Source organism: Triticum aestivum, chromosome 5D, assembly GCF_018294505.1.
Source record: "Triticum aestivum cultivar Chinese Spring chromosome 5D, IWGSC CS RefSeq v2.1, whole genome shotgun sequence".
Lineage (NCBI taxonomy): Eukaryota > Viridiplantae > Streptophyta > Magnoliopsida > Poales > Poaceae > Triticum > Triticum aestivum.
Window position 1 is genome coordinate 170518106 of NC_057808.1, and position 27039 is coordinate 170545144.

Genomic DNA, 27039 nt, shown 5'->3' on the forward strand with positions numbered 1-27039 from the left:
AGATTGGTCTTACCGATCTGTGCAAGACGGCGGAAGCTGATGACATTCGCAAGTACACTCTTCTCAACCTCACGGCGAAGGGCGTCATCTGCTCCTGTCTGTCTCAACATCAGTTCAGGAACGTTATGCATCTTGATCATGCGAAGCTTATCTGGGACCGTCTCTCTGATGTCTATGAAGGTCATCGAACCTGTCATGATCCTTGGTTTGAGGACTTCAAGGAATCTCTCAAATCAATGACATTCGAACCAGAATCATCATCATCCTCACCATGCCTTATGGCAGATGGTGAAAAGGTAACTGAATGCTATCTGTCTGAATCTAGTGATGATGAATCTGATGATGAATTAGGACCCAGTTATGTCAAACTTGTTTCCCTTGCCGCTAAACAACAAAGAGCTTTGGAAAAGGTTCAAAACATGCTTAGTAAGAGCGATGATATGTTGGGTGAAGAAATGGATCAGTCAAAAGCTTTGGTTGGAAGTCTTCAGAGACTTCATACTAAGTATGACACCCTTCAAGATCAACATAACACTCTCTTATCTGATCATGAGAAGCTTTCTTATGAATTTCTTCAAAGAAAGCAAGATCTTGAGAAGCTAAAAGTGAGTTATGAAGATCTTCAGAAGGAGCGCGATTCATTACTTGCTCAACAAATCAGCGCTGCTCAGGAAGAATTTGTTCCTCCGTGTTTGAAATGCATTGAACGTGAATCTGCTAATTCTTCACCTGAATGTTCAAATGCTTCTAATGCTACAAATTCCTCAACTGTCTCTGCTATCATTAATTCCTCATCTGAGGACATTGCTACTATCACTAACAATGCAGGGCTGAAGGAATTGTACATGACAGGCATGTACAAAAGCCTCAAAGGGCATCAGACTCTTTGTGATGTGCTTAAAAAGCAGATCCTCGACAGGAACCCTAGGAAAGAGGGTATTGCCTTTGAGAGGAAACTCAATGCTGATGGTACATATTGGAAGCCTGAGCAGTACCCCAAAACCTCATGGGTTGCTGCAAAGGGACCTCCAGTTGATCCATCTAATTTATCTGGCTTTACATGTGAATCTTCTCATTCTTCTGATGAGTCATTTGACTCCAACTACAAACTGTTTAAAACTCAGAATGGTGAAGTATTTGCTAGATATGTTGGCACTAACTGCAGGAACGGTTCCCCTATGAAGAAAATCTGGGTTCCCAAAAGGTGCCTTGAAAGTCTTCAGGTGAATGTCCTCATGACACCACCTGTGAAGATTAGGAACCCCAGATCAAATTCTTCATATGGATCCAAGTCCTCATACGGACCAAATTCCTCACATGGATCATATTCCTCAAGAGGATCAAAGTCCTCATATGAACATCGTCGTGCTAACAACTCTGTTTCGCAGGGAAGAGCCAAGGGCTATGAATATGAGCATTATTCTTCTAATCATTATGTTCATAAGTCCTCAAAGAATTTCTCTACTTATTCATATGCTTACCCTAACTTCTCTTATGTGAAACGAAACGGATTGGCTTCTATGCCACCTTTCTCATACGGAGCTCACAGAGTGATGAACTCTTTGCCACCCCTTCAGATGTGGGTGGTGAAGAAAAAGAACTAATCTCTTCTGCAGGGTCAGGTCTCCAGACGTGCTTGAACGTCTGAAGAATTTGCTGGACACCTGAAGAGTGCCTGAAAGGACGCAGGCTAATCATGAAGAAATGAACTTTCATTTCTCACGTCCTCATACTTTTTTTAACTGTTGCATTGCTTGATGAAATTGGTCTGATGAATTGTGATGTCATATTCTTCACTGATGAAGTATATGAAGTTCGTAAGCTGCACTAATTCATCTGTAGGATGATCAACCCAAAGCCACTGAGTGGGTCCTCGATAGTGGATGTACAAATCACATGACTGGTGACAAGAATCTATTGATTGATGCTCCCTTATCACCATCGCATCTGAAGCATATCATCTTCGCTGACAAAGGCAAAAGTCAGGTATTGGGTCTAGGTAAGGTTGCGATCACAAAGGATCGACACATGGACAAAGTCATGCTTGTCGAGTCCTTAGGATACAACCTCATGTCTGTCTCAATGCTTTGTGATCTTGATATGGTAGTTGTCTTTGGCAAGTATCGTTGTGTTGTGGTTATGGAAGCTGACAATTCCAAAGTCTTCGAAGGCTTTAGGAGAGGAGACTTGTATATTGTTGATTTCTCTACAGGACCGCAACCGGCCGTGTGCCTACTCGCAAAAGCTTCAGAAGGTTGGCTATGGCATCGACGACTTGGTCATGCAGGCATGAGGAATTTGCACACGCTTGCAAAGAAGAAGCATGTCATTGGCATTGAGAATGTCAAATTCCTCAAGGATCACTTGTGTGGAGCTTGTGAAGCTGGAAAGATGACCAAGGCTAAGCATCCAGCGAAGACTATCATGACCACTACTCGACCATTCGAATTGCTTCACATGGACCTCTTTGGTCCTAACCATTACTCAGCTGTCACAAATGACGCATCTCTCTATGGGCTTGTTATTGTTGATGATTGCTCTCGCTACACATGGGTACACATTGTTACTTACAAACATGAAGTGCAGGAAGTCTTCAAACGATTTTCCTCGAGGGCTTCAACCAACTTTGGTGTGAAGATCAAGCACATCAGAAGTGACAATGGAACTGAGTTCAAGAATTCTGGTCTTGATGACTATCTTGATGAACTTGGTATTACTCATGAGTTATCTTCTCCTTATACTCCTCAGCAGAATGGCGTTGTGGAGCGCAAGAACAGAACTCTTGTTGAGATGGCTCGCACTATGCTTGATGAGTACAAGACGCCTCGTCACTTCTGGATTGAGGCAATTTATACTGTGTGCCACATCATCAACAGGGTATATCTTCACAAATTCTTCAAGAAGACTGCCTATGAACTCCTCACTGACAAGAAACCCAATGTGAGTTATTTCAAAGTCTTCGGTGCTAAATGTTGGATTAGAGATCCTCATCACAATGCTAAATTTGCACCGAAAGCACACGAAGGTTTTATGCTTGGTTACGAAAAGGACTCGCACACCTACAGAGTCTTCAACACCGTTCTTCACAAGGTTGTTGAAACTGTAGATGTGCGGTTCGATGAAACTAATGGCTCGCAAAGAGAGCACCTACCCTCTGTGATAGATGAACCAGCACCTGAGGAAACTATCAAGTTCAAGGCTACTAAGGATGTCATTCCTACCGAAGAATCTGCTGAAGAATTCATTCCAGAACATGAAGAACGTCGAGCTAATGCACCTGAAGAAATTGCTGAAGAAAATGGTGCTGAAGAAAATGCTGATCAACTTCCTCGACGACAACCTACTCATCCTCGCGTTGCAAAAGAAGTGCAAGTTGAGAAGATCATCGATGACATTGAAGCACCAGGTCCTCTCACACGCTCAAAAGCTTCACATTTATCTAACTTTTGTGGGCACTATGCTTTTGTCTCTATCACAGAGCCCACTAAGGTAGATGAAGCATTTCTGGATCCTGAGTGGATTCAGGCCATGCAAGAAGAATTACATCAGTTCGAGCTCAACAACGTTTGGGAACTGGTCAATCGTCCAGATCCTCGCAAACACAATATCATTGGCACAAAGTGGATCTACCGCAAAAAGCAAGATGGAAATGGCCTTGTGGTGAGGAATAAGGCATGGCTAGTAGCTCAAGGCTACACACAGGTTGAAGGAATTGATTTCGATGAAACTTTTGCACTTGTTGCTAGACTTGAAGCTATTCGCATATTACTTGCTTATGCTAACCATCATGATATCACTTTATATCAAATGGATGTGAAAAGTGCATTCCTCAATGGTAAGCTTGAGGAAGAAGTATATGTTGCTCAACCCCTAGGTTTTGAAGATCCTAAGCATCCTGACAAAGTCTTCAGACTAAATAAGGCCCTCTATGGCCTCAAGCAGGCCCCTCGGGCGTGGTATGATACTTTGAAGGAATTCCTCATGAAGAAAGGCTTCAAACCGGTTCACTCGACCCTACTCTTTTCACTAAATCATATGATGATGAATTGTTTGTATGCCAAATATATGTTGATGATATCATCTTTGGCTGTACTGACCAACGTTATAGTGATGAATTTGCTTATATGATGAGTGAAGAATATCAAATGTCTATGATGGGAGAGTTGAAATTCTTCTTAGGTCTTCAAATTCGTCAACAGCGCAATGGCATATTCATATCTCAGGAGAAATACCTCAAGGATGTACTGAGGAAATTCGGCATGCAAGATTGCAAAGGCGTCAAAATTCCGATGCCCACAAATGGCCATCTGTGCACTGATGAAAATGGTATTGACTTCGATCAAAAGGTATACCGCTCCATGATTGGTTCTTTATTGTATTTATGTGCATCTAGGCCAGATATTATGCTTAGTGTTTGCATGTGTGCCCGATTTCAAGCTACACAGAAGGAATCACACCATAAGGTTGTGAAACATATTCTTCGATATCTAGCTCACACACCAACACTAGGATTATGGTACCCCAAGGGCTCGGCTTTTGATCTCATTGGATATTCTGACTCTGACTATGCTGGTGATCGTGTGGACTGCAAGTCAACATCTGGTACATGTCATTTCCTCGGACGATTTTTGGTCTGTTGGTCCTCGAAGAAACAGAACTGCGTATCACTGTCTACTGCTGAAGCTGAGTACATTGCTGCTGGTTCTTGCTGTGCTCAATTGTTGTGGATGAAGCAAACTCTCAAGGACTACGGCGTCAACGTGAAGAATGTGCCTCTCTTCTGTGACAATGAGAGTGCCATCAAGATTGCTCACAACCCAATTCAGCACTCGAAGACAAAGCACATTCAGATTCGTCATCATTTTCTTCGCGATCATGTGTTGAAGGGCGATGTTTCTATTGAGCATGTGAAGACTGAAGAACAGCTAGCCGATATCTTCACAAGGCCCTTGGATGAGAAGAGATTTAGCAAGTTGCGGTGTGAGCTAAATATTTTAGAATCTTCGAATGTTCTTTGAAGAGGACACTCATCCTAACACTTATGCAAAATTGATGACTTAGATGTGCAACACATGAAGAAACGTTTTTCTTCAATCAATGAAGAATAACACTCTAAGTATGAAGAAATTAATGAAGAATTTGATTCTCAGAACCCTACGACAATTGTACGCGGTGTCTGAAATCATCATTCTTATATGGTGGGTCACGGCACCACAAAAGTTGAAAATCTTCAATTTGAGTTTTTCCTCAGTTTTTGAAATTCCTCAGTTGTTCATATTCTTCAACTTTGCAAAATCTTCACTATTTCCGACGTTTTTCTTCATTGGCTATATATATATATATATATAAGTTTATGTCCTCTACAGCATTCACTTATGGCTAATTCTTCAAGTTGGTTTTTCTGCTAAGTGAATGTGATCGGACCCTTCCCCCTCTATGCTATACTCAACCCAATCTATTCACAAATTCTTCATGTGCGTTCCATTTGAAACTCGTTCAAAATCTTCACTGTGTCCTTGTCAGCTGAAGAATTTGCGAACGAAACTTTTAACTTATCTTATCCAAATTTTCGGCTTTGCCGCTCAAACCGTTCCACTTCCCACGATATACTTATCTATTCACCCATCATCTAACATGATCTCCACTTCTCAGTACGTGGGTGACACATGTCAAGCGAATGAGAAGGGTCAGGGGCACGTTCGTCCAATTTCTTCGGGTGAACAGTTTTTCACCGTGGCTATAAATACCCCCTCTCCCCTTCCTCACTTCTTTTACTCCGCTCGACCTCTCTCTAGCTCAAGCTTCTCAAACCCTAGCACCGCCGCTACATCATCGTCGCCGGTGAGGAAGAGCTTCACTGCCTCGACCTCGTCGTCGCCGTACTCGCGCCGGCCGCGGAAATCTTCACTCCGCCGCCGCTAGCCATCTTCCTCCGCCAAGTTAGGGCGTGGAAGATCTGCACAGACGAGCTTCACTTCTCCACATCCCAGTTCGTCGTGTTCTTCATTCAGGGTAATTAAAAGTTACTTTTACTGCCCTCTTTGATTCAAATGACTTCTACAAAATCTTCAAAGGTGTTTATCCCTCAAATTTTTCACACACTGAACACCTCACTTGTCATCTGTTCTTGATTCGTTTCTCTAAGCATCATTTTTCTTCAAGATTCCTCAATTGTGTGGATCTTCGATCTATACAACTCCGGAACCTAAGACAAAGAACGCTTAGTGAAATTCTTCAAGACTCATCTGGTCAAATTCCTCAAACTTGTTCTTTTTGAAAAACCTTCTAAGAACGCATGTGATCTCTCCAAATTCCGCGCAACTATACTCTGTTCACAGGTACTCATGTCCGCTGCTGAATCACTAGGTTCTCATCAACTTAACTCATTTGCAGCGTTTCTCGAAGAAAAGTTGCATACTTCTTCAGAAAGTTCAATTGTTCAAATCCCTCAACTCAAGAAAATGGCTAATGGAAAGAAGCCACAGAAAGGAGGAAAGAGGCCTGAAATCAATACTGCCTTTGAAATCCCTGAGGACATTTATGCTGGGTACTGCACACCCCCTGAGGAAGATAAAAATCAGCGCAAGGTGCGCATTCAGAGGATAGAAAGGAGATGGGCAAAAGAGTGGAGGGAGTACAGGTATGTGACTCCAAAATACATGAAGAAATTCGTTGTTACTCCTCCATGCTCAAGACCACCATTGGCACCTGGCCAAGAGGCAGATCCCACTAGCATCAAGCACGGTGAGGATTTTCCTGAAGAATGGGCCAAGCGCCAGGCCAAGTTGGCCAAACAGGCAAAAGATGCAGTGAAGAAATTCAACGAAGATTCCACTGCTGCTGCTGCTGAGGCTTGTGTAAGGCCGAAGAAATCCATGACAAAGAAGCCTGCGCACAAGCCAAGTGCCTCTTCTTCAATGCCCTCACGGCCAATTTCCTCAGCTCAGCCCTCACGGCCAATTCCTCAAGCCGCTCCTGCTCCTCCAAAGTCCTCAGCTGCTCCAATAAAATCCTCAGCACCTGTGCATCTTGCCACATGCCAAAGGACTACATGCATATCCATTGCCTCATGAGCTTCAGCTAGTTCCTCAGCTGCACCAAATTCTTCAACAGGACCATCTCTGCTAAAGACAAAGACCACTGCTGGACGAGGCTCTCGCCCAAGTCCTCACAAGAAGCAGGTCGCCTTCCAAGTGCCGTTTGAAGAAGACGAAGCTGATGATGAAGAACTTGCTGAGATCATCAGAGATAGGCAAGTCAGGGCCACTAGAGCCAAGGGCACAAATGTGCCACTGCTTTTGGATCCAAAGTTGATCCTCGACTATATTTATCTCTGGCACAAGGACCCAAACACTCCAATGCCTGACTTCAAGCTGACTCCTGGTCAAAGTCATATGCTGACTGCCTTCATCCAAGAAGAAAAATGGAAATTTGAGAAGGCCAGGCAGCTCAAGAAAGCACAGTACAGGAAGGAGAAGTTCCTGAAGAACAACGTTTTCTCTATGACAACTGATGAACTTGTAAAGATCCAGTCTGAAATCAAAGTCCTCAGCAATGATTTCAACGCTTACTACGCTGATTGGAAAGGAGCCAAGGTCAGGTTTGTCAAACTGACCAAACTATTCACCTCAAATGTTGCAGCCCCATCGCAACAAGAAATTCCTCAGGCTGAAGCATCTGCTCAGCCAACTGAAGAACATGCCAGCACCGCTGATGACAATCAGGCTGCTGAAGAAAATGTGAGTTCCAAGGCTAATGACTGCATTCCAGCCACTGAAGAAATTGCCAGGGCACCCACTAGTGGTGCGCCTGAAGAAAATGAAGAGGTCAGGGCAACTGCATCAGTTGTGCCTGAAGAAAATCAACCACATTCCTCTGCTCCTCCTGCGCCAACTCCGACTCCAATCCTTCCATCTGCATCAGATGTGAAGAAGACCAAGGCTGTAGAGCGTGCAGCAGTAAAGAAAAGGAAAGCATCAACTCCTTCAGATTCTTCAGCACCGAAGAAGATGAAGAAATTGACAAGTTCATTTGCTAATCCAATTGATGTTGTTCCAGTCTCCTCCATGCCATCAAAGGAAATCATCCCTTTGATGAAGAATATGAGATCCCTAGCGGATCTGATGAAGAAAATCCTTCTGCTACTTCGTCAGAGCAGATGGATGAAGAAATTGAAGTTGATAGAATCCCTTCAACCCCCACAGTCTCCTCGCCTATGCCTCAGTTTACTGCTGAAGAGGCTGGCGTTGAAGAAATTGAAGAAGAAGATGTGGCATTGGCTGTACCACACCAGTGATGAATGATGACTTTTGGGAAAGTCAGCACCCCAATTCTCCACTCTTCACTCCACTGCAGCAAATTCCTCAGTCCCCAGCACTACAGTTCAAATGGGATCTGATGAAGCTCATGAAGACATTCCAGCCGCTAGTGCTGAAGAAAATGAAAATGAAGAATTCAAGAACCAGGCTGCCACTGAAGAGGAACCAGAAATTCCTCAGCCTGAAAAACCCGAGATTGCCATTCCTGAGGTCATCATGCAACTGACTGACACTCCTCTGCCCAAGCCAAAGGATCAATTCTCAAGGAAGCAAAAATTCAAGGCTGATGATTTCTTCGGCGAGCACGTATTCTTCACCGAGTACAACCCTTATGACTCTGCTCGCATAAGGAAGAGGCATTTCTGGACTGCCAGCCAGGCAAATTTCTATTCCTCAGTGCTGTTCAACAAAGACAAAGTCTTCGGTCATGAGCACATTCCTCACGTGGATATGGAATCTCTGCCGTGCTTGGTGCCAGTCCTCAGTGTTCTTTACGACGCTGGACTGTTAAATTTCTGCACTGACATATGTGATTGGAATGAAGAGCTAATTCTTCAATTTTATGCAACACTGCACATCACCGGCAACTCTGAAGATGTGAATTCATGGGCGCTAGACTGGATGTCTGAAAACACTCACTACAAAGCACCAGCTACTGAATTGCTTTGTGCTTTGCCTCTCAGTCCGCCCCTTGAAGGTGCTTGTTGCGTCTACAATGAACCTGAGCTTACAGATCACTACATGCAAGTGCTGATGAAGCCTTTGAAGCCAGGTTAGGCCCCAAGAACAAAATTCCTTATGAAGGAATTGTTGTATGTGCCTCGGACTGTCTATCGCATTCTGACGAAGACATTGAGTCCTATCAAGGGCCACGACTCAAATGAAGAAGAAGTCATTGGCATCATGAAGAATCTGCTTTTCAATATCATTCATGGCGTTCCCGTTAACTTCCATGATTTCTTCATGAGGACTCTGGCCAATGTCGCAATGTCACCATTTGAGCTGAAGCCTTATGCACCATGGATTATGAGATTCATCAGAATAAGGTCGTCACTCAACTACAAAGCTGATACACTGAACCATTGCAGCTACTTGCCCCCGATCGAAGTCCTCAAACGAACATTTTCTTCAGCTGATGAAGAGGGCAAGGCTACTGCTGTAATTGATGAAGGCATTCATCCATTGGATGGACAATTTCGCAAGGCTGCATCCTACTCCACCAATGATGACTCTGCCACCCATGACTCTGCCATAAACGCACCCAAGCAAAATCCTCAAGGCACAGCACCCAGGGTGATGACTGACCGTGAGCTTCTCCTCAGTCTTCACCAGAAGGTTGATCGCAATCATAAATGGGTCAAGCGTCAGTTTGGTTCAATTCTTCACAACATGACTGCTACCCACAATGCAGTGAAGAAAAACCACTACTACCTTCATGAAACCCTCAACCGCACCTGGGCTGTTCTGTCGCACATATATGGTGAAGAAGATTTGAAGAAAATGGGTCTCAAGGAAGATCTTAACTGGGCTGCACCTCCTCCGAAGAAGTACAAGAAGGTCAAGGTTCTTGGTGGCCATCTCCTATTCTTCATCACGTGACACTGATGAACATGAAGACTTGGACGACACTGCAGCATGCCCTACTACAACAAACGACCCCAACAACGCTGACACTCCTTCATCACCTTGATATTCTTCAGGGGCGTTAGTCCTCATTTTCGACCCTTTTGGTAATTCGATGACAAAGGGGGAGAAATTTGAGTTAGTCTTCAAGCGGGTCTATCTTATATGAGCATTTTTTTCTAAAGTTACAACTCTCATTCTTCTGATGACTTTGTTGGATCGAGTTGTAAACTTAAACTCTATGGTGGCCTGATACTTTTGCTGTTTCTTCTGCATGCTTATTCCTCGTTAATATTATTGCACACATGCTAAATTACATCAGTCACCATATTTCATCATGCATTTCAAATTCTTCATATATTATGTCAAATGCGTGTATGAATTACAAGATATAGGGGGAGACCTCCATGATTCAACTCTTCAAGTGTGCATTGCTTCAAAAGCAAATTCCTCACTATGCACATCTTCAGGGGGAGTTCTTCTATATCTTGCAATTAAATTCCTCAATATCAGTATTTACACTTCATATGTTTATCCCCGTTGAAAACTTAACCTATATTGTCATCAATCACCAAAAAGGGGGAGATTGTAAGTGCATCTAGTGCCCCTTAGTGATTTTGGTGTATTGAAGACTTATAGGTTAAGGGACTAATGTGCTTATGAGTGTACACAGGTCTATAAGTCTATGAGGAGTTTGATATTTACAGAGAAAGTCGACCCCTAAAAATGAAGTTCTTCTACTGAAGACTTTGGATTTCTGAAGACTTTCTGAAGACTTTGAAAGTGAAGAAATTGGTGTAACCTTGAAGACTTGGTATTCATTTGAGGAACATGAAGCGTGAAGACTCTTGTTTTCGTAGTTTCATTTTCTCTTTCTTGAGTCATAGAAAACACCGTACTGTTAAAGGGGGTCGAAGAAATACTAAGGAAAAATTTCCATGTGATGTTCAACTCAAAATCCTACACCTACCAATCCCTTCGAGTGAAGCCATTGGAAATCTCATACAGTTCAGTCATATTCTTCAGTGACAGAGACGAAGTTCTTCTGGTCTCTGAGGAATTTGTTCTGACTGAGGAGTTAGGAATTCGCCAGTGCGGATTGCCTACACAGTGAGGAACATGATAGCCCTGAGGAATTTGATACTCAAATTTCCGACCGTTGCTGTGCTATGCGCCAGCTGTCCCAAAATATCTATCCACCTAACGATCATATCATTGAAGGGCATTTATGTCTTATCATGTCGGGCTGCTCCCTAGGCTATAAATAGCCGCCCCCTACAACCACTAGCTGGTTGGCTGCTCCGAGAGAAACTGACACTTGTCATTTGAGAGCATCCCATCCTCCGAGGACTTTGAGCGAAAATCATCAAGTGAGGAAAACCCCAAACCAAACACCTATAAACCCAAAGTGATTGAGCATCACTGAAGATATTGATCCTGCGTGGACCCGACGCTTGTTACCTTTGAAGACTATGCTTCTTCCAGACGGTTAGGCGTCATGGTCTAGAGCATCCAAGAGAAAATTGTGGATCGCCGAGTGACCGAGTTTGTGAAGGTTTGGAAGTCACCTAAAGACTTACCACGAGTGATTGGACGAGGTCTGTGTGACCTTAGCTCAAGGAGAATACGGTGAGGACTGTGTGTCCGGGACTGTGTGTCCTCAGGTTTAAATACCTAGCCGCTCTAACCAGACGTACAACTGAGACAGCAGTTGGAACTGGTCTACCAAATCATTGTCTTCACCAAGCTTACTGGTTCTATTTCCTCAACTCTTCCATTTCCTCATTACTGTGTTGTATGCTTGTTCATATCTGTGTTTGAAGACTTTGACTGAAGACTTCCTCAATTTCCTCAGTCTATTTGTCTTCATCCTGTGTTATCCTGTGTTTACGCTTTCTGTACTCTGTGCTTGTTTTCATTTCATCATGATGACTATGCTTGTGTTCTGCTATGCATACTTTTGAGTACTTATTCCGCTGCAAGTAGTTCTTCGTTAAGGAATTTCCTCACCCACAAATTCCTCAGTGAAGAATTTATAAAAATCGCCTATTCACCCCCCCTCTAGTCGATAGAACGCACTTTCATCCATCAACAAACACAAGCCATGGCTAACCGAATCCACGGGTGCCTTCCATACCAACAACAGTCTTGGGGGAGTCTTGTTTAATTATTTGCAATTTTTGATTTCGGGACTGGGCATCCCTGTTACCAACATCTCTTCTGCAAGGACGAGTGAATAAACACTCATTATGAGAATAACTCGTTTAGCATGGAAGATACCTCAAAGGTCCTTGCAGGCCACCCGCACCTACTTAATGCGAGATCCTACTCATTCAATACCGTGTCGCTACTGATGAGTTCGTCCTATGGAACTATCTTATTGTCTATCTTGAAATTGCTGGCCAACCTCAGAAGACATTTTGACATACTCGGGTGGAAACTATGATTGAAAGGATAATCAAATATCTTGACGAGACTACAGTGCACTCCTTACCAACCTTTGTGTATGGGAGGGGGGGTTATAGGTCGAGAAGAGAAAGATGGCGGAAAAGGTTGTCGGGAAAGAAGTTGACTGAAAAGGAAGGGTTGACGGGAAAGAAGATGGCGGGAAAGGGTTGGCGGGAAAGAAGATGTCAGGAATGGGTTGCCGGAACATATTATGAAAAAGTGTTGCGAAAAATTAGGCCAGGCTCGAGTGAGGGTGGTGGGATAAAATTATGGTCCGAAATATAGTTTCATTATTAGCTCATAAATTTGGTACCATGCAACTGTCGTCGCCGATTGAAACTAATTGTCCACGGATAAGACGATAAGTTCCAATCTTCTTACGGGAGGCCGACTAGAGGGTAATCAGCTTACACGAGGTCGATTAGAGGCAGTGCTTCAGCCGACTGGTCAGTCAGCCTGGTGTAAGTCGACTGGACCCTAATCGGTTACGTGTAAGACGATTAATTACAGTCGGCTTACCCCAAGCCGACGCCAACTGTGTATTATTTCTGTATAAATTAATAAAAAATATATTATATAAAAAAATTAGCTATGACGTGCGGACCCGACCAATTAGAAAAGTCATGAAATTAGTTTCGTTCGTCTGTGTTTTTCGTCGTTGTCACGATTCCTTTTTGGACAAATATCACGATTTGTATTGTGTTGATTTTTGCATGCAATTGCGGTGATCTTATGCATTTCACACGATCCACGATGCGAATTCCACCGTTCGCTTTACTCATCCATGTGTCGGCGCGGCGCTTCCACAATTTCTTCGCTGCATGTAGCGTTGTGATAGTAGGACGGTAAAGAAGATTTTTTTTTATAGCCGGTAAAGAAGATTTCACCGTACGTGAAAGGGCGCGTAAGATTTCTGTCGGTAATTTTTCGATAATCATTTCTGTCGGGGAATTACGTGGATATAGGCAGGTGATGCGATACGTACGCTCGGGAAGCGCTTCCTCGATCACTTCGACATAAAACGGTCCTTTCTGCTCTCTCCTGCCCCGCCTGTTCACGTCAGATCCCGATCTTCCCATCGATTCCTGTCGTCGCCGCCTCCATGTCGAGGCCGCCGCCCCCTTTCACGCCGCAAAACCCTACCCCGGCTCCCAGACCGGGCGGTCAATCTCCCTCCTCCACTCTTCCGGCTTCCTTCTCTAACCTCCAGATCTCCCGCGCTCCCCCGCCATTTGCTTCCGTCGGGCCGCCGCAAGGGGATGGCCCCGTGCCGTCGTCGATCCGAGGTCCGCAGGCACCCCCTCCTGGCGCCCGCCCGTTCCCTGGCAGTCCGTCGCCGCCGGGTTCGCTCTTCGCCTGCCCAGCGCCGTCTGTCCAGCAGTCTCCTCCCTTTGGCGCTCCACCCGCGGCGCAGTCGTTACAGCAGCAGAGGCCTCCCTTCAATGGCCCGCCGCCCGTGCTGCCGGCGCAGGTGCAACGAGCGCCATTTGGAGGTCCGCCCGCGGCATCCCAGCCTCTTCCGTACGGTGGGCCACCTGCTGCGGTGTCGCAGCTTGCCCCTTTCGGTGTCTCTCCTGTAGCAGCAGCCCAATCTGCTCCATTGGGTGCCCCCCGGTATTCAGCAGCTCAGCCACCACAGTTTAGCGGGCTGTCTGGGGCAGTGTCTCGACCTTCCTACTCTGGTGGGTCGATCCCCCCGTTTGGGGCTGCACGGGCACCCTCGCAGCAGGGTCCTTATGGTGGGCCTCCCCAGTTTGGCGGGGAGAGACCAGGATTGCAGACTCCGCTATTTGGGGCTCAGACCGCACCTGCATCTCAGCCACCACCGTTCATGGGGGTTCGTGGGGCAAATGCACCAGCATTTGGGCCTCCAGGGTGGCAAGGGCAGACACGACCAGTGAGTGTTCTTATTAAGTTTCAAAAAGTGTTTGAGATGGAAGAGATTTTAGCGAGTAAATAAATTTGGAACTAAGACTGGGCAGTTGTATCACCTGAACTGTTTGTTGCACACGATTCAAAATAACTAATGTCCAAAATTATCAGAATTGAGCTTGACCTTGGTAGCAAGGATGCTTCCTTTTCCCCCTTATCTATGATATGTCTGCAGAACTATGGTCTAGAGGCTGATAAGAAGCTCACTATTCTTGTCCTGTGTGTGATTTGGCATGCCTTGGTGAAGGATTGTTATTTTTAGTGTTTCACATATACCTTTATAGATTGTTGGGTTCAATATTGAATCGTAATGATTGTTCTATCAAGGTGACATGTTCTAAGGATGTTATAGTTTGTTTTCTCAAAAAGTGTCCTCTGGAAAGTAATGGTTTATGGTTCAACTTTGTTTGGAAACAATTGAAACATACATGCGCATGAATTGTTCTAGACTATTCCCAGTGAAGTATTGACTAAGATGGCATGTGTAAGTCAGGGTTTTCTCATGTTTGGATATTTTAGGAGGTAGCTGATTATTCACCTAGATGATTGATTATCACAATTTTCATGAAGAAAATGTATTTCTCTTCTATTGGAGTTTTTTGATGGAATACCTCAGACCTTACATAATTAAGTTATTATGATGCATGGAGCCTAATTTGTGCCCTTTAGATGTTTACATGATCGATCCTTACTGGTGTGATGGTAAGAGATACATTGTCTTTCTTTTATATTTGTTTTGTGGATGCTATGCTTGAATTTTATATTGTCAGAGCTTGAAATTTATGGCCTTAAGCTGATCTTCAACTTCTAGGGAACCGTGAGAATGCCTGGCATGCCTGGTGCCATGCCGCCTAATGCACTAGGCCAAGGGATGCCATCCACACCCACCATGCCATACTCTCCCCATGCTGAAGCCCAGGTCTCTACCCCATCCAAAATTGACCCTAATCAGATTCCACGTCCTATTACCGAGACGTCAGTTGTCATTTTTGAGACTCGGCAAGCTGGCCAAGCAGCTGTTCCGCCGGTATGCGTATCTGTAATTAGAAATATATGCGTCTACTCTGACAACGCTGAATCCAGACGTTTCTCACTAGACTATACTTGTTAATTTCATCTAACAGCATTGCTGCTGATTGTAGGCTGCATCAAGTGAATTTATTGTGAAGGACACCGGCAATTGCAGTCCCCGTTTGATGCGGTGCACCATGAATCAGGTTCGATTTGTTCAATATTCTGTTTTCTTCTTTGGTCATCATAAGTTTCCTTTCTAAACTGCTCCGTTTCCCTATCCTGTTAGATACCATGTACGGGTGATCTCTTGACAACATCAGGAATGCCATTGGCTATAATGGTGCAACCTTTTGCTCTTCCCCATCCTTCTGAGGAGGCTATCCAGGTGTTTCTCAGTTTTGGCGCTTAAAGTAACCCAAAGAGCAATTAATCTCCACTGGTGACAGTTATACTGATCTATGCTGTTACGCATTAGGAAATATGCTAGGTTTGGAATTATGTTGTGTGAAATTATTTACTGTCATGAACTTTTAGATGCTCACAACCATCTAATTGTGTAGTACCTAAAAGTTTGACTTCAATGGAATCTTTTGGTTCTAAATACCACACCTTGCTGATGTGCCGATTCTTCAGTCATCATTTATTCTATATGTTGGCACAGTTACCAAAAAGTGAGCAGGTAATTGCAATTAGCAGGATTTTGCGCGCTCTCCATGTGATTGTCTGTATACCCTGCCCAAGTGATTGACTCTAGGATTCTGCTACTGCACTTGTCTTCTGGGAACAGCATATCACTTTGATACGACGAACACTGTGTGGAATGCTTTAAACTAGCTTAATGTTCTCTACTATAAATGTTTGCGCCCGCCCCCATTCCTCTCCCACCTGCAATCACCGCGCTGTAAGGTGGCCCTTATGTCAACTGCTGCCCATTCATGCCTCGCTATATTGACTTCCTCAGTTCCTCTCCCTTGATTCTTTTCACTCTCCACAAAATCTTGGTCTTGAATCTTATCGCAGTCGATGTCTTTGAGGGAAGATGGCTTCCTTCCAGTGGCCAATTTTAAGGGAGCTCACAACACATTATTTCCTAACCACCTAAACCGTTCCTGGGGTGGCATAAGGCAGGCTGATAAGGAAGCAATAAGAATAAATCTATTGCCCGGCTCCCAGAGGAGCCGGACCCTAACCCTAGCCGCCTCCTGCTCCTGCGCCGCCGCCTCCTCCCTCGCGCATGACGGTGCCCTGCCGCCGGCGACCGCGAGCTTTGCCACGTCCAACCCCCTCCTTCCCCTACAACCTACGCCCTAGACCTGGTAGGGTCCTAGCTCCTACCAATTTGGTATCAGGTAGCTTGGGTCCGATCATGTCTGCTCCACCACCCACCCCGCCGTTGCCCACCTCGCCGCTGTCCACCACCGCCGCCCTCTCCACCGCGTCGCTGGCGCTTCCCACCGCCGCTGTCGACCACTCCACCGCGCCGCTGGCGCTTCCCACCGCGCCGCTCGGCTCCTCCGCGGGGACCTCCACCGGCCAGTCGCCGCCCCTCACTGCGCCGCCTGCCGCCGTCTACACCCCGGCGGAAATCACCGGGGTCCTTAATGATCTCGTCGCCGCCGTCCAGGGCATACGCCTCTACCTGGCTGGACCCTACGGGCAGCCGCCGCCCTTGCCGCCGGCCGCCGCGACCGGGCCAGCCGCCCTGCCCTGGTACTCGGCAACTGCGGCGCCGATCGGGCCTCTACATCACCACTGGCCGCATCAGCCGCCGCCCGCCGTTGCGCCCCAGTGGCCGCAGCTGCCGGGCCCGCCGCCGCCCGCTGTCGCGCCCCAATGGCTGCAGTGGCTGGCCCCAGCCCTCGCCGCGCCCCCACGCCACCCGGGACCGTGCCGACGCAGCCGCAGCTGCCGGCCCCGCCACCACCCAGCACGGGGCCTGGGTCCACCATGCAAGGAGGCGTACCGATCCAGCAAGTGCGCTTTCCGCCGTCGCCGTCCCCAATACCGGCCTGGCTGACCGGATCATCGCCGCCACCCGTCTACACGTCGGCTGGAGACTCGCCGGCGCCCACTCTGCAGTACGGCGATCCCTCCGGCTCGGCGGGGAACTACACGGGCCGCGGCCATGCTGACCGGGTGCCTCAGTCCTCGCTGCTCCGCACCTCCGAGGCAGTCGGCCACGGCGCTCCGCCACAGACACCGCCGCGGTTTGCCAAACTGGACTTCGCCATTTATGACGGCACGGAGGACCCTCTCAACTGGCTCAACCAGTGCGAGCAGTTCTTTCGCGGGCAGCGCACCCTCGCCTCGGAGCGTACCTGGCTCGCCTCTTACCACCTCCGCGGCGCGGCACAGACCTGGTACTACGCCCTCGAGCAGGACGAGGGCAGTATGCCCCCTTGGGAGCGCTTCCGCGAGCTCTGCCTCCTTCGTTTTGGGCCACCGATCCGCGGGAGCCGCCTGGCAGAGCTAGGCCGCCTTCCGTTCACCTCCACGGTGCAGGACTTCGCCGACCGTTTCCAGGCCTTGGCTTGCCACGCGGCGGGCGCGACGACACAACAGTGGGCCGACCTCTTCGTCGGTGGACTTCCGGATCACATACGCGTGGACGTGGAGCTTCGGGGACCCCAGGATCTTCAGACGGCCATGTATTACACCCGCGCCTTCGAGTGTCGCGCCCAGGCCGTGCAGCAGGCAGCCCCAGCTCGAGGAGGCCGGCGGGCCGCCCGGCCGTCCCCGGCACCGGTCCGGCCACCCCCGGCCGCTCCGGTGACTACCACCCAGGCTGCGACGCGGCCTTTTCGTTGTCTCTCTCAGGCGGAGCAGCTGGAGCGTCGGCGCCTGGGGCTTTGCTTTAATTGCGATGAGCCCTACGCGCCGGGCCATGTCTGCCCGCACCTCTTCTACTTGGAGACGGCCGACTACATTGGGGAGGACGCCCCGGTCGATGGGCTCGACGCCGTGGCTGCCGAGGCCGCACCCGCGGCCGCCCCGGCGACTTTTCAGGCTTTGATGAACGACGTCCTCCGCCCCTACTTGCGCCTGTTTGTGCTCGTTTTCTTTGATGATATTCTTATCTACAGCGCCTCGTGGGCGGAGCACCTTCAGCATGTCGCTATCGTCTTCAACGAGCTTCGAGCGCATCATCTTCACCTTAAGCGCTCGAAGTGCTCGTTCGGGACGCCTTCCGTCGCCTGCCTCGGCCACGTCATCTCGGCCGAGGGGGTGGCCATGGACGCCGACAAGGTGGCGGCCGTCGCCGCCTGGCCGACCCCGCATTCACTGCGGGCTCTTCGCGGGTTTCTGGGCCTCGCGGGCTACTACCGGAAATTTATCTGGGAGTTCGGCCTCATCGCGTCCCCACCCACGCGCCTGCTCCGTCGCGACGCCTTTGCCTGGGATGAGGAGGCGACCATGGCGTTCGAGGCCCTCAAGGGGGCCCTCACGACAGGGCCCGTCCTTCAGATGCCGGACTTCGACCGGCCATTCATCGTGAACTGCGACGCTTCCGGTGCAGGGTTCGGCGCCGTCCTTCATCAGGGCGATGGACCCCTCGCCTTCTTCAGCAGGCCCTTCGCCGCGCGCCATCTTAAGCTCGCGGCGCTCATTGGATTGGTGCAGGCGGTGCGCCACTGGCGGCCCTATCTGTGGGCTCGGTCTTTCCGGATTCGCACGGACCACTACAGCCTCAAGTTCTTGTTGGACCAGAGGCTCTCGACCGTGCCACAGCACCAGTGGATCAGCAAGCTCTTCGGCTTTGACTTCACCATCGAGTACCGCCCGGGCCGCCTTAACACCGTGGCCGACGCCCTGTCTCGCCGCGACGTCGACCACGACACCACCAGGGGCGACTCCGAAGGGGCGGCACTCTGCATCCGCTCAGGGCCTACTTTCGCTCTCTTCACCGACATCCGCCGGGCGACCGGCCGCGCCAGACGCCCTCCTCCTTCAGCAGCAACTGGCTGCGGGTGAGCTAGAGGAGCCGTGGCGCCTTGCCGACGGATTGCTCCTTCATGGGCGCCGGGTCTTCGTGCCGGCGCACGACGATCACCGTCACCAGGTGCTGCTGCTGGCCCACTCGGCGGGTCACGAGGGTGTGCAGAAAACCCTCCATCGTCTCCGCGCCGACCGCCTGAGCACGGCCTTCCATCCTCAGACGGACGGCCAATCTGATGTTGTCAACAAGGTGATTGCCATGTATTTGCGTTGTGTCACAGGTGATCGTCCTCGCGCTTGGGTGGATTGGCTCTCGTGGGCGGAGTACTGCTACAACACCTCCTATCACTCCGCCCTGCGCGCCACTCCATTTGAGGTGGTCTACGGCCGGCCGCCCCCGCCCATACTGCCGGTTGATCCGGCGAGGGCTCGGACAGAGGTGGCCGGTGATCTTATGCGGCGCCGTGACGAGATGCTGGCCGAGGTCCGGCAACGCCTCCTTCAGGCCCAGCAGCTGGCCAAGCACTACTACGACGACCACCATCGCGAGGCGGAGTCGCGGCGGGTGATTGGGTTTGACTGCATCTCCTTCATCGCTTTACGCAGTCGCTGGACCCACGCGCGAAGCGTAAGCTGGGCCCTCGCTACGCCGGGCCCTTTGCTGTTTTGGAGCGCATCGGGAAGGTGGCCTACCGTCTTCAGCTTCCGGCAGGTGCCCGCATCCACGACGTCTTCCATGTGGGGCTGCTGAAGCCCTTCCGTGGGGAGCCACCTGCGGCCCCTCCAGCGCTTCCTCCGACCTTCGACGGACGCCTCCTTCCGGAGCCGGAGAAGGTCTTGAAGGCGCAACTTCGTCGCGGGGTGTGGTATGTGTTCATTGGGTGGGCTGGACTTCCAGAGGAGGACGCTACTTGGGAGCAGCGCGACGAGTTCCGCTAGCACTACCCCGACTTTCAGCTCGAGGACGAGCTGTTTGCGCAGGCGGGGAGAGATGTTATGACCGGGCAGACTTATGCCCGTAGGAGGCCCACTGGGCAGGTTTAGTTAGGGGCTTAGCCCGCAAGTTATCTATTTTATTTTCCATCGTGGTTATATATACTAGTTGTAAGACTCTTTGATAAGGAAGCAATAAGAATAAATCTATTGCCCGGCTCCCAGAGGAGCCAGACCCTAACCCTAGCCGCCTCTTGCTCCTGCGCCGCCGCCTCCTCCCTCGGGCAAGATGGTGCCCTGCCGCCGGCGACCGCGAGCTTCGCCACGTCCAACCCCCTCCTTCCCCTACAACCTACGCCCTAGACCTGGTAGGGTCCTAGCTCCTACCACAGGCATAAAGGGTTCTTGCTTGATCAACCATCCGGGCTAATTGTCCACTTGATTCCTCAGTCTCAACTTGTCTTGTTCCCTCCATCATCTCTAGACAACACCTTTCTCTGCCTAGGCCTGCTCTCCCACTTCCCTGGTGAAGCTTTGGTGAGAATAGACGGTGTCACACCCCTACCTGCAAAAAAAGGGCCAGACCTGCAGTTTGATAGGAAGCAACCCGCCCTAGATGCCTTTTTTTGTGAGCAAAGGTGCATCATACATGTAAACCAGTCCGAGCCCCTAGAAGCTGTTTCTCCAACATAAACTGTGTACACCCAGTCTCTCACCGTCCAAATAAGACCCCCCCCCCCCCCCCAATGAACAACTTGGATGATTTAAATTCTGGGCACATACCTAGTAGGAACGCTGTAGCGATAGCAGAAAGCACTGTATACAGATTTTGTCTGTAGCAATAGTTTTGCTCCCTTTCATTTCCTGATTGCCTGGACAGACAACTCCAAAGCACCTAATGATAAATCTGTTTTGATTAGGAAATCTTGTTCATTTTGCATTGAACTTGACCCAGCTTCTTATTGTAGCTCGTGGATTTTGGGGAGATGGGCCCTATCAGGTGTTCTCGCTGCAAAGCGTACATAAATCCATTCATGAGATTCGTTGATCAAGGGAAAATTTTCATCTGTAACTTATGTGGTAAGGGACTAAGGCTTGCTAGTTGAACGCGCAGTTCAGCTTCCCTATCATTTCAAGCTGCCACTAGAAATATTTTCATCCTTTGCAGTAAACCATGTTCATATGAAATTAAATTATCATTAAAAGTCTGATGCTATCTCATTCTCTTCCTTGAGAAGACGGCACTATTAAAGTTCACTTCTTCTGTGTCAGGGTTTTCCCTCTTTTTTGTCTCATAGCTCTATACTATTTTCATAAAATGTTGTTAAATTATGCAACTAAAGCTACTTCCCATTAAACAATGCACACTGATTTTGCAGGATTTAGCAATGATACTCCAAGGGAGTACTTGTGCAACTTAGGGCCTGATGGTAGGCGACGTGATGCTGATGACAGGCCTGAGTTATGTAGAGGAACAGTTGAATTCATTGCCACCAAGGAATTTCTGGTATGCCCATGCCTTGTTGAGCCTTTTTGTAACTTCATCTTAGCAAGATTTGTCAACTGTAGCGTAGTACTAGCTAAATTGCACTCTCAGTATAGGGGGGATACGGATACATAAATACGTCACTTTTGAAAAGCGCCGAGACGGGGATACATTTGACTATTTTGATAACAATAATAATAATAAAATATGTTATCAATTAGTCATCGAGCCATTTAGCATGTATTTAGTCAGTGCAGTCCATTCTCTTCTATCTTGTCCATTATTCCAACAAAAGCCAAGAACAAATAGCCAAACAGCAACAGCAAGTTAGCAAACATAAAAGTTCAATATTGGCCGAGAGATCTACAGGACCATAGGGAGCTACTCTACTGCAGAGGAAGAGGAGAGGGAGCACCACATCGTATTAAGGTTGAGTCTTACTGGGCTGGGCCGTATCAGGGGAGGTATCAATCATGTATCGGGCTATTGGCCACACATCGGAGACGAATCCTTGTCAGATGCGGTATCCAATATGGATGCACTGTATCCAGCACGTATCCGTGTTTTTAGAGGACTGGTAGTTATATCTTGTGGCCTTACCGTTTGTATTAACGATTTGGTTTTATTTGATTGATCAGCATGTAACCAGGATAACTTGTATTGTATTTTGCACCATATCTGCTCTTTTTTCTTCATATTTTAGTTTTGCCATTTGGTACCATGGTAACAATAATTACTTCATTCATTTCAGGTTCGGGAACCAATGCCAGCTGTCTATTTCTTCCTTGTTGATGTCTCCATGAATGCCATACAGACTGGTGCAACTGCTGCGGCTTGCAGTGCAATATCCCAGTCTCTTTCTGATCTTCCTGTAAGTTTACATGTTATTTTCTACACATTTAGCATATACACATAATATGAGCTCAATGCATTAACTTCTGCTTAGATTCCATAATATCAAGTTGCTGCTGGTTTATCATTTAGCACAAGTCTTCTTCTGGCACCTATCATCCTCGCCAAACTGAATTTGTCATGGTTACAGTTTTGTGTAACGCACCGGAAGGGGAGGGGGATCGGGTAGGTGAGGGAGAGCGAGAGAGAGACTTGGAGAGGAAGAAGTTGCTTAAGGAGGAATGATTGGGGATGAGGTTTACAGCTAGTCACATCACATGCCAATGCCACAGCCGGCTGGCTCCTTTTAAACACTCCCTCTCCTCTCCTCTCACCCTCTAGCTCACACTTACAAGTGGGGCCCGATCCTTGCCACGTCACGCTGGACAAGTGGCGGACAAGTGGCCAGGCGTAACATTCTCCCCTCCTTGAGACTGAGCCTCCTCTTGTGAGCTTGCGTCGTCGTCCTCCCAAATGGTCGCTTCAGGAAAGCGTTGGCGCAAGACGTCGAAGTCTTCCCAGGTGACTGCATGCGGTGAACTGTCGCCCCATTGTACCTTGATCTGAACGACTGGTGCATTGCCCCTCTTAATCATGCGTCGCTCCAGAATGCGCGTCGGGGCTGCGCTTGACACGGACAGGTCAGGCACCCGCGGCAGCTCGGCGTACACTGGTGTGTAGTCTGGCGTGAACGGCTTCAGCTGGGAGACGTGGAAGACTGGGTGCACGCGGCTGGACGCGGGGAGGTCGAGCTTGTACGCCATGAGCCTGATTTTCTCGACGATGGTGTACGGTCCGAAGAACTTGTAGGCGAGCTTGGCGCATGGGCGGCTGACGACGGACTGCTGCATGTACGGTTGAAGCTTCAGAAGAACCTGCTTGCCCACCTGGAACTGGCGCTCGGTGCAGTTGCGGTCGGCCTGCTTCTTGAAGCGATGCTGGGCGCGCTCTAGTTGGGCGCGGATGTGCGCCGTGTGCGCAGCCCAGTCCATGTCGTCGCCGGTCGTGGCATCGCCAGGCCATGCCGTGGTCGCCCCCAAGTTGGCCTCCTTGCCATACAACGCCTTGAATGGAGTGCAGTTGAGCGACGAGTGGAAGGTGGAGTTGTACCAGAACTCCGCCATGGGCAGCCAGCGACGCCATTTGCTGGGAGTGTCGTGCACGACGCATCGGAGATACATCTCCATGCACTGGTTCACGCGCTCGCTCTGCCCATCCGTCTGCGGGTGGTAGGCGGTGGAGTAGAGCAACTTCGTGCCGGCGCCGGCGAGCAGCTCCCGCCAAAGATTGCTGGTGAACACCTTGTCGCGGTCGGAGACGATCGATGCCGGCACGCCGTGGAGCTTGACCATGTTGTCCCAGAATGCGCGCGCCACCTGCGACGCGTGGAAGGGGTGGCGCAACGGGATGAAGTGGGCGAACTTGGTGAAGCGATCGACCACGACTATGATCGTGTCGAAGCCCTCGGATGGCGGCAGCCCTTCGACGAAATCCATCGTGAGATCCTCCTAGGGCGCCGTAGGAACGGGCAGGGGTGCCAGCAGCCCGGCCGGCTTGGAGAGCTCGTGCTTGGCTTGCTGGCAGGTGGCGCATTGCTGCACGAATTCCTCCGTGTCGCGCTTGAGGCCGCGCCACTCGAAGTGCTTGCGCACCCGCTGGTACGTTGCGGTAGCGCCAGAGTGGCCGCCGACCGCGCTGTTGTGGAGCGCGGCAATGAGCTTGGTGCGGAGCACGACATTGGCACCAATCCAGAGCCGGCCGCCGCGACGGATGACACCGTGGTGCAGCTCGTAGCCGTCGTCGTCCGGGCTGGTGATGGCGAGCTTTTGTAGTCGCTCATGTGCGTCCGGGTCAGTGGAGTAGGAGTTGAGAACCTCTTGTATCCAGGCCGGCTGGCATGCCGAGAGCGCGGCCAGGTCGAGCTGCTTGCCCACACGAGACAAGGCGTCGGCGGCGCCGTTGTCGAGGCCGCGCTTGTACTGGAAGCGGAATTGGAGCCCGACCAGCTTCGCCATGCCTTGCGCTGCAGCTCCGTCTCCAATTTGCTCCCCCAGGTTGCAGAGCGACTTGTGGTCGGTGAGGATGTCGAAGGGGCCGCGCTGCAAGTAAGGGCGCCACTTGTCGATCGCCATCATCACCGCCAAGAACTCCTTCTCGTACGTCGAAAGCTTCTGGTTGCGCACGCCGAGAGCCTTGCTGAAGAACGCGACGGGGTGGCCCTCCTGGACGAGCACGACGCCCACGCCCATGTCGCACGCGTCAGTCTCGATGGAGAAGGGCTTGTCAAAGTTGGGCAGGGCGAGCATGGGCGTCGTCGTCATCGCCGTCTTGAGCGTTTTGAACGCGGCCTGCGCTTGCTCGTTCCAGGCAAAGCCCTTCTTCGTGAGGAGCTGTGTGAGCGGCTTGGCGATGATGCCGTAGTGCGGCACAAATTTCCTGTAGTAGCCGGTGAGCCCCAGGAAGCCACGCAGCTCGGTGGCGTTCGTCGGCGTTGGCCATTGCTCCATGGCCTGGGTTTTTTCCTTATCCGTAGCGACACCGTCCTTGGAGATGACTTGCCCGAGGTAGTCGATGTGGTCGCAGGCGAAGCTGCACTTGCTTTCTTTGACGAACAGTTGGTGCGCTTGCAGTCATCGAGAAAGATAATCACACATTTGCGCAAGTACTTACTGAAGATCGCGTTCATGAGGCATTGGAATGTCGACGGATCGTTCGTCAGGCCGAACGGCATGACCCTGAACTGGAAATGCCCGTGGTGCGTCTTGAACGCGGTCTTGGCTTCGTCTTCTTCCCGCATACGAATTTGATGGTACCCGGCGTGGAGATCCAGCTTGGAGAAGGCTGCCGCGCCCGCGAGTTCATCGAGGAGCTCGTCGACGATCGGTAGCGGAAACTTGTTTTTGATCGTTGCATCATTCAGACGACGGTAGTCGATGCAGAACCTCCACGTCCCGTCCTTCTTCTTGACCAAGAGGACCGGCGCCGCGTACGGACTGACGCTGTGTGTGATCTCGCCGGCGTCGAGCATTTCCTTGACCTGCCGCTCGATTTCGTCCTTCTGAAGCGGCGAGTAGCGGTACGGCCGAGTATTCGCGGGGACTGCGCCTTCCACCAGGGTGACTGCGTGGTCGTACCGGCGATGTGGCGGCAGGCCCTGTGGGGCGGCGAAGACGTCGGCGAATTCCTCCAGGAGATCCGCGAGGGGCGTCTGGCTGGCGCACTTGCGTCGTGGTGGCGGCACGCGCCCGCACGTATCCACCATGGCCATGGCCCAGACGTCGTTGCCCGCGATCATCTTGCGTAGCTCGTCGGGCTTGATCGCCTTGAGGGTGGTGGACGCCTTGGTCGGCACGCCGCGGAGCGTGACCTCTTCACCGTCGTGGGTGAACTTGACCCACTTGTCCTGCCAGTGGCACGTCATGGGACTGTGCTGGGCGAGCCAGTCCATGCCCAGGATGCCATCGTATGCGCCAATGTCCAGCTCGCGCATGGGTGTAGCGAACGTGTGCCCCTGCATCCACCACTTGAGCTCGGGCACGGTACGGTTGCAGGTGAGACGGTCACCGTTGGCAACGCGCACGTCCACCGGCGGCATCTCTTCAGTCGCCAAGCCGAGGCGGTCGACGAACGATTTGTTGATGAAGCTGTGCGAGCTGCCCGAATCGAGCAGAAGCAACATGACTTGGTTGCCTACCAGCGCACGCAGGCGGATCGTGGTCGCCGAGTACGTGCCGTCCAGTGCGTGCGACGAGAGGAGGCAGCATTCGGGCGCGTCCGCAGCTGGAGCAGGCGGCTGCGCTGCTGGCCCTGGGTCGTCGAGCAGTTGCAGGGCGTGGATGGTGTCGTTCGAGAGCACCTCCCCGTGATTGCCGATGCTGATGGTGAGCAGCTGAGCAGGTTGTGCGCATCGATGCTCTCGTGAGTAGCGGTCGCCGCACTTGAAGCATAAGTTGTTGGCGCGGCGGTAGTCGCGAAGTTGCCGCTCGCGCGCGTAGTCGTCCGTTGGGGCGCGGTTGGGCGCGGCCGCGCGCGGCTGTGGTGGAGTCGTTGCCGGTGGGGGCCGGCCCGCTGGCGTGATGCGTGGGCGCGCGCGCGTTGCGCCCAGTTCCTCCTCTTGAATGCGCGCCTAACACGGACGCCCTGGTGATGCTCGAGGGTGCTTGGAGCCGAACCAGGGCGCGCAACTCGTCCTTCAAGCCCAGGATGAAATGGGTGACGAAGAACTTGGTGTTTATGGACAGGTCGAGCGCGAGCAGGTGATACATTTGCCCGTCGAACGCCGTGCGGTACTCGGCGACAGAGGTAGTCTGACGAAGCTGCAGCAGCTTGTGCATGACCACTTCGAACTCGTCGGCGCCGAACTCCTCCAGTACGGCTGATGTGAACACTTCCCAGGTGATGCCGCGATGTGTTTGACGAAATGCCTGCAGCCAGTGCGTGGCCTGGCCTTCGATGTAC

General features: G+C 50.3%; 1 protein-coding gene across 2 annotated transcripts in view; it reads left to right on the top strand.

The window, feature by feature from the left end:
- The first annotated feature begins 13394 nt into the window (after positions 1 to 13394).
- Positions 13395 to 27039, top strand: part of LOC123119970 (protein transport protein Sec24-like CEF) — a 33234-nt gene continuing 19589 nt past the window's right edge. The window contains exons 1-7 of one of the 2 annotated variants that reach the window (XM_044539957.1): positions 13397 to 14286; positions 15133 to 15348; positions 15464 to 15538; positions 15622 to 15720; positions 21173 to 21284; positions 21584 to 21711; positions 22442 to 22561. In XM_044539957.1, coding sequence (XP_044395892.1) covers positions 13492 to 14286; positions 15133 to 15348; positions 15464 to 15538; positions 15622 to 15720; positions 21173 to 21284; positions 21584 to 21711; positions 22442 to 22561 — 1545 coding nt within the window. In that variant the 5' untranslated portion in view covers positions 13397 to 13491. Of the gene's footprint in view, positions 14287 to 15132; positions 15349 to 15463; positions 15539 to 15621; positions 15721 to 21172; positions 21285 to 21583; positions 21712 to 22441; positions 22562 to 27039 lie in introns of both variants that reach the window. The other variant, XM_044539958.1, reaches the window with a different exon arrangement.